The sequence below is a fragment of the Jaculus jaculus genome, chromosome 14 (assembly GCF_020740685.1).
Source record: "Jaculus jaculus isolate mJacJac1 chromosome 14, mJacJac1.mat.Y.cur, whole genome shotgun sequence".
Lineage (NCBI taxonomy): Eukaryota > Metazoa > Chordata > Mammalia > Rodentia > Dipodidae > Jaculus > Jaculus jaculus.
The window spans coordinates 53,026,728-53,034,784 of record NC_059115.1 but is presented as its reverse complement, the minus strand read 5'-3'; the positions used below and the strand labels follow the sequence as shown (position 1 = coordinate 53,034,784).

Here is an 8,057-nt window from a genome sequence, read left to right as displayed (position 1 = left end):
CTCCAGAAATGTGTGCTACCCTGTGTACATGTGTGACCTTGTGTGCTTGCATTGCCTTGTGCCATATGGCTTACATGAGACCTGGAGAGTTGAACATGGTCCTTAGGCTTTGCTGGCAAGTACCTTAACCACTAAGTCATCTCTCCAGCCCCCTTTTCTCTTTTGAAAGAAGGCTTCACTTTAGTTCAGGCTAGACTAGAACTCAGCACATTGCCCACTGTTGCAGTCCGGTTCGCATTGCTTGTAGAAATCACTCACCCAAGAGCAGCTTGTGGGAAAAAGAGGTTTATTTTGGCTTACAGGCTCAAGGGGAAGCTCCGCAATTGCAGGGGAAAACGATGGCAAGAGCATGGGGTGGACATCACCCCCTTGGCCTACATAAGGTGGGCAATAGGAACAGGAGAGTGTGCCAAACACTGGCAAGGGGAAAGTGGCTATAACACCCATAAGCCCGCCCCCAACAATACCCCCTCCTCATGAGGCATTAATTCCCAAATCTCCATCAGCTGGAAACCTAGCATTCAGAACACCTAAGTTTATGGGGGACACCTGAATCAAACCACCACATTCTGCCCCTGGCCCCCATAAACCAATAACCATACATGATGTAAAATGCAGTATATTCATCTAACTTTAAAAGTCCCCATAATTTTTATCAATCCCAATAATGTTCAAACATCCCCATAGTCCAAGATCTTTTAACTGAGCCATAATACCAAAAAATCCCTCCCAAACCCACAATGGCACAGAATAAACATTCACACTGCAAAGGATGGCATTGGGTATAGCAAAAAATACTCAAGCATTACATGATTTAAACAGGGCAAACACCAAACTCTGTAGCTCCAAGTCCAACAACTCTAGTCAATGACAAATCTCCAACTTTCATAATTCTAACCAGCATTAAGTCTCTGGAATTCCAATTCTGCCCCTCCAGCTAGGCTCCTCACAGTCCTGGGAAACTTAATTGGTGCCAGCAGCTTTTCTTAGCAGCCATCTCGTGGTCCTGGCATCTCCATTGGGTCTCCGCTGCAATCCACGGTTCATCCTCATGGCCCCATGGGGTCTCCATGCAGCAAACCTGCTTCACGCTGCCCATAGCTATTTCCAAAACAGAAGACTGTGTTGCAAACTCAATGACCCTCTCTTTCCTGCATTTCTTATACTCCACAATACCAGGTAGGGTGCCAATTTGTTAATCCAGAGGGGAATAAAGCATATTTTGAAGAACAGGACACTCCTTGAGTACTCAGGCCCCCCAAAAGAGTCTACATTCTTCCTGTTGCCCCAGTGCAGGTCAGCTGTCCCAATCTCAAAGGTTATAATCTCTCAGACAATTTGCAGGTGAGTGGGTGGTAGTTTAGGCCCAAAGATTTCATTTTTTCTGTGCCATATCCCTCTGCTGATACCAGTTCATTTCTACACAAAGCAACCCTGCACAACTTCTCGGGACACGGGCATAACAGCAAGCTTCTCACACAAACTGCTAGCCCAGTCCAGGCAAAGCTCTTTCTCACCCTCATAAGCCAAACCTCAGAGTCCATAGTTCTTAGTACATTCAGGTCTTTCAACTCTGACTAGAATAGTCCATCAAGCTGTACTTACAGCACTGCAAGGCCAAGGTTTCAACTCCTTCCACATTCCTCTTGAAAATCAGCTCCAAAAGGCCAAAGCCACACAGTCAGGTGTCTCGCAGCAATCCCACTCCTCGGTACCACTTTACTGTTGCAGTCAAGTCCACATTGCTGGTAGAAATCACCCAACCAAGAGCAGCTTGTGGGAAAAAGAGGTTTATTTTGGCTTACAGGCTTGAAGGGAGGCTCTAGGATGGCAGGGGAAACGATGGCATGAGCAGAGGATGAATGTCACCCCCTGGTCTGCATAAGGTGGACAACAGGAACAGGAGAGTGTGCCAAACACTGGCAAGGGGACACTGGCTATAATACCTATAATCCCGCCCCCAACAATACACTCCCTCCAGGAGGCGTTAATTCCCAAATCTCCATCATCTGGTAACCTAACATTTAGAACACCTAAGTTTATGGGGGACCCCTGAATCAAGCCACCACACCCAGCCTGGCCTCAGACTCATCATCCTCCTCCCTCAGCCTCCCATGAGCAGGGATCCCAGTTGTGAGCTTGACGAAATAAACGCATTCTGTTTTACACAGCTAGGATCACGTTAGTGTGCTTTTTTCAAAAACCTCACTAGCAGCACTTTCTTTTGCAGCTTACTCTGTTTTGTTTTGTTTTACCCAGATACAAGACACTGCTGGGTTTGTGTAATTAATTTTATTTTATTTTTATTTTTATTTTTATTTATTTTTTTAAATTTATTTATTTGAGAGCAACAGACACAGAGAGAAAGACAGATAGAGGGAGAGAGAGAGAATGGGCGCGCCAGGGCTTCCAGCCTCTGCAAACGAACTCCAGATGCGTGCGCCCCCTTGTGCATCTGGCTAACGTGGGACCTGGGGAACCGAGCCTCGAACCGGGGTCCTTAGGCTTCACAGGCAAGCGCTTAACCACTAAGCCATCTCTCCAGCCCTAATTTTATTTTTTAAAGGTAGGATTTTACTCTAGTCCAGGCTGACCTAGAGTTCACCATGTAGTCTCAGGGTGGCCTCGAACTCATGGGGATTCCCCTAACTCTGCCTCTGGAATGCTGGGATTAAAGGTGTGGCCAGAGCCAGGCATGGTGGCACACACCTTTATTTATTTATTTTCTTTATATGTTGTTTATTATTTGTTTTTATTTGAGAGGCAGATGGAAAGTGGGAGAGAAAGAATGGGTGCTCCAGGGCCTCTAGCCACTGCAAACCAACTTCAGACACATGTGCCACCTTGTGCTTTTGGTTTATGTGGGTCTTGGGGAATCAAACTTGGGTCCTTTGGCTTTGCAGGCAAGTGCCTTAACCTCTAGCCATCTCTCCAGCCCACCTTGACTTTATGACCGCTTTGCTGAAGACTCTCCAGGTGGGACTCAGTGTTTCCTCTTTGTTCCTTTATTTTTAGAGTTCTTCCTGACCACCGCCTCCTAGCAACTAATTACACTGCCATCCATACTCCCATATGGCTGAGAACGGAAGGCTTCCCCCTTGCCCCTCTGCCTTCCCCTCTAACGCACCAATGGGTGCTCACCTTTCATGGCCCTTGGGGGCAGCAGCTCACACCTGTTCATTCTCCTGATTAAAAACAGACACAGAGGCACCTCCAGCTGAATCTCCACTCACCGGTAATTTTCACTTGTGGAGAACAGGTGCGCCAGGGCGCCCAGAGACAGATGCTCATAGTTTAACCATCAACACCTGTAGACAGAGCTGACTTACTGGCTAAACAGGTATGAAGTGAGGCGTTCCTTCCTCTTTTTATTTTTTAATTCGTTTTTAAAAATTATTTATTTATCTACAAGCAGAGAGAGAGAGAGAAAGAGGAGAGAGAGAAATGGGTGCAGGGCCTCCAGCCTCTGCAAATGGATGCCAGGTGCATGTGCCACTTTGTACCGCTGGGTTGATGTGGGTACTGGGGAGTCAAACCCCAGTTGTTAGCTTTTGCAGGCAAGCACCTTAACCGGTGAGCATCTCTCTGGTCCATTAATGCGGCTTTAACATGTCCTTGCGCTTGTCTAGTGATTAACATGAGCTCGCTGAGACTGCATGTCAGAGTGGCGGGTTTAGGGAGGAGGAAGACCCATCCACACACCTCGCTTGCGGATTGTTCTGGAACCAGCGGAATGCTGGCTCCAGTGGAGGATTGCTGTGGCTAACCAGCCATCGCTTGGGTGCTGGGCTGACTCGGGGGGTGTTTATTATGTTTTCATGAAAGAGTTGACATGTCCCCCTCTGCTTCCTTCGAACAAGTGCCTTCCCCACCCGGTTTGGTGACCTGCTTCAGGAGTGGTCTGCACGGCTGCCGACATGCCCACCCAGCTGGAGGTGGCCATGGACACCATGATTCAGATCTTCCACCAGTACTCTTGCAAGGAAGGGGACAGGTTCAAGCTCAACAAAGGGGAGCTAAAGCAGCTCTTACAGCGAGAGCTCACTGAATTCCTCTCGGTGAGTCCCGATCAGTTGAGGGTAGATGAGACATGGTTTTGGAAATGGCCCTTAGGTACACAGTATCCTATGACCCCGAGGCAAGCACTGGGTCACTGTCTTGAGACTCAAAGTGTGCAGGAGGCAAACACTTTGTTCCTGTGAGCTAGCATGTGTCCTTTTCCATACTGCCTGGCGTTAGGCTTTCTGAGTAGTGAAAGTGCTAGTGAGATTTTCCACCCGTTATTCAAGCTTCTGGTGTAGTGATCACAGATACACCTTGTTATACCAAGGGTTAGGTTGATAACTAGTTACACCTGGAACGCTATATAGCCATCTTTACATTAACGCTACCTATTCAGCCTGAAACGAAATCTGTGGTGCATAATGCTAAGGGTGAGCGTGTTTCTAGTGAATGACAAATGCTTAGCTTCTTCAGCCAAGCACAAGCTGACTGGGATTAGTGAGATGGATGTGTGTGGCCAGTGACCAGTGGCCAGTTGGGTAGCAAAGGCTCACATCTCAAAACAGCCAGGAGTCCCATACTCCAATACATAAAGCTTTACAGTGAGTCCTTGAGGCCTCTCTGGGGGAATTTCACTCTGATGTGTATACAGTTGCCTTGAGTTAATTTTTTAAAATTATTTATTTATTTATTTGAGAGCAACAGACACAGGGAGAAAGACAGATAGAGGGAGAGAGAGAGAATGGGCGCGCCAGGGCTTCCAGCCTCCGCAAACGAACTCCAGATGCATGCGCCCCCTTGTGCATCTGGCAAACGTGGGACCTGGGGAACCGAGCCTTGAACCGGGGTCCTTAGGCTTCACAGGCAAGCGCTTAACTGCTAAGCCATCTCTCCAGCCCTAATTTTTTATCATAGTGTGCAACTGTTGTCTAATGTTATTCTGTCCAAGTCCTGTATAAGGCTACAGTGATTGTGATTACATTCTTTTCTCTCATTCTCTCTGGGAAGGATATAAAACACAAAATGTTAACATAGTTAAGTCTTCGCAATACCTCGGTCCGTGGCAACTGAGTCTTCTCTTGATTTCAGGTTGGTTGCTGTGTTGTGTAGCAATTATAGGCAAAGATTATAGATCAAATCTCACACAGTGCTCTATTTAAAAATTTGAACTGCTTTGATCAAGTGGAGTTTGTGAATTAAAAAAAAATACTTATTTATTTGAGACAGAGAGGGAGAGAGAGAATGGGCACCTCCAGCAGCTACAAACTTCAGATGCATGCACCACCCTGTGCATCTGGCTTATGTAGGTCCTGGGGAATTGAACCTGGGACCTTTGGCTTGGCAGGCAAATGCCTTAACCAGTAAGCCATCTCTCCGGCCCTGATCATGTGGATTTTGATCAATTAAATTTCCAACTATTCAATAGTTTTCAGGCTTGTGAGGGTGGGGAAGGTGAGGGAGCTCCTGTAGGAAATGAACTGCTTTGGAAATATTTCTCCTCACCCACTAGTCATAGAAGTGAGTGCTTCTCTATCCTACCCCTCATGACGTTGACCTTTCACATGGGCTCCCTGATTTTTCCATTACTCAAAAAATACTGTCATCCTGATATTACAGCCTTTTTTGGGTACCTCTTGGTTTGTGTGTTAGACACTGCAAGAAAGGGCTAAGAGATAAAATAGATTATGTCCTCCATGCAATACTTAGGACATACTTATACTGAAAAGTTATATGTTGGGGCTGGAGAGATGGCTCAGCTGTTAAGGTGCTTGTCTGCAAAGCCTGAGGATCAGAGTGTGATTTCCCCAGTATCCATGTAAAGCCAGGTAGATGCACAAGGTGGTATGTGTGTCTGGGGTTTATTTGCAGCAGCTAGAGGCCCTGACATGCCTATTCTCTCTCTCCCTCTCTCTCTCTCTCTCTCTCTCTCTCTGTGTCACCTTCCTGCCTCTTTCTCTCTCTCAAATAAATAAATAAGGGGAAAAGATATAAGTTGTTTATCTTAGATCCAGGACTTTTATTGCTAAATAGCAAGCCTAGTGCTGAGCACTCTCAAAGGGGATGTTGACTGTTCAAGCGTCCCCAAGCTGGTAGATTTTATGTCCTCCGTTTTATAAATAAGGAAAAATTGAAATGTGAAGGGGAGTGCTCAAACTCCTGTGGTAAATGCCGGAGCCTCTTGATGACTCTTGACTTCAAAGCTTCTGTTTGCATGTCACTGGATGGCACCTAGTGACCCGGGTCCTCCACCCAGGATATTCAGGGAGCTGCCACTTGCTTTGCTGTTCTTGGCCTTTAGGTCTGAGCTAGCACCCTCATGAACCGGCGACAAGGGCTAGACTTGTTTAGGATTTGGACCTGGTTCAAATTTTCCTGTCAAACGGCTCTTGGGAATTGTCTTTAGCGGCTATAAATGGAAATGGAAACAGTCATGTAAATAACAGGAAGATGCAATTTGAATTGTCATCGTGAACTTCAAAGCCTTCCAGTTAAGAAACTTTCTTCTTCTTTTCTCCCCCCCCCATTTTCCTTTTTCAGTGCCAAAAGGACCCCCAGTTGGTGGATAAGATAATGCAGGACTTGGACGCCAATAAGGACAACGAGGTGGATTTTAATGAATTTGTGGTCATGGTGGCAGCCCTGACAGTTGCCTGTAATGATTACTTTGTAGAACAGCTGAAGAAGAAAGGCAAAAAATGATAGTCCACTGCAAGGAAGGCACAAACTATATCCAGTTAGTTACTTACTGTGCTGTTTATTCCCTCCCCATCTATAACCACAGTAATGTCACTTATAGACATCAAATACATATGCCTCACTGCTAGTATTATTAAATTATGTGTACCTTCATACGGTGACTTTACAAAGCATCCCAAATTGTATGCCTGATAAAACTTAACCTATGCAATTAAAAATGTTCTTTGCATCTAGGTGTCGCAAGAGAGCATCCCCAAGATCTGGCCACTTTTAAATAAGACTCAAATTCAGTGAATTTCTAAGCTATTAACCATACATTGTATTTTGAACTTCTTTTCCTATTAAAGAGGTTAACTGGCTCTCCCTGGATCCATGTGATTGTGCCGCAAGCGGAGGAGGCCGTGAGGGCCCGAGTGGAAAGTCTGTCCAGAGAAGTGCTGGCCTCTCATGGAGTTAGATTGGGGCAAGGTGGGTGATTCAGGCACGGGTTGTTCAAGCCAAGCAAGCTGAAGCTAGCAGCTCTTTGGGAGTTGGGGTGTAAATACCTTTCCTTGCCCCTTGGGGCTTGATAATGTAGAGACAAGTGTTTCACCCCAGCTCCCAGAGCTTCCTTGGGGTGTAAGCTTCAGCAGGGCCTGGCAAGGCTTGCTTCTTTTCTCCTGGCTTTCCTTGTCTCACCACACTCCTCCGACCTGTGTTTTCCTGTGCCCCTCAAATAAATGACGTGCATAAACATCCTTCACTCAAGCTGGAGAGATGGCTTAGCGGTTAAGGCATTTGCCTGCAAAGCCAAAGGACCCAGGTTCGATTCCCCAGGACCCATGTTAGCCAGATGCACAAGGGGGCGCGTGTGTCTGGAGTTCGTTTGCAGTGGCTGCGGCCCTAGCACCCAGCCATTCTGTCACTCACTCTTCCCCCTGTTACTCTGTCAAAAAAAAAAAATAAAAAAAATAAAAACAAAAAAAAACCCCTTGACTCAGTGTCTGCTTCTGTGGACTCACTATGACAGATCCTTTGGAAAATTTGCAGAGAGGACGAGGCACAATTACATGTCCACCTTGACATGTGGCCGTGGGTACTGGGAGAAGAAAGGGACTACAGGAAGGAGAACGGCCGCTGTGGTCTGGGTGAGAGATCACGGTGGCTCAGGCTGGCAGTTAGCCATGGAGCTGAGGGCACGCAGGTGAAGCGTTGAGAAGGAGAGACTGGTAAGACCTGCTGATGCGCCTGCAACCTGGGCTGACAGAGCAGCCCTTGCTGTTTCCTGAAATCCTTTCTTTAATACAGCAGGACCTGGCTGATGCAGGGTAGCCACGCGTGCAGCTCAAATGCTGCCAGGCGGAACTATCCCTAGAGAG

The 8,057-nt window shown here is 46.7% G+C and overlaps 1 protein-coding gene across 1 annotated transcript; it reads left to right on the top strand.

Annotated features, from left to right (window-relative positions):
• The first annotated feature begins 3,917 nt into the window (after nucleotides 1-3,917).
• S100z (S100 calcium binding protein Z) lies at nucleotides 3,918-6,702 on the top strand. The gene is made up of 2 exons (XM_004651379.2): nucleotides 3,918-4,058; nucleotides 6,541-6,702. The coding sequence occupies exons 1-2, from the start codon at nucleotides 3,918-3,920 to the stop codon at nucleotides 6,700-6,702; spliced, it is 303 nt and encodes a 100-aa protein (XP_004651436.2).
• Nucleotides 6,703-8,057: the final 1,355 nt, after the last annotated feature.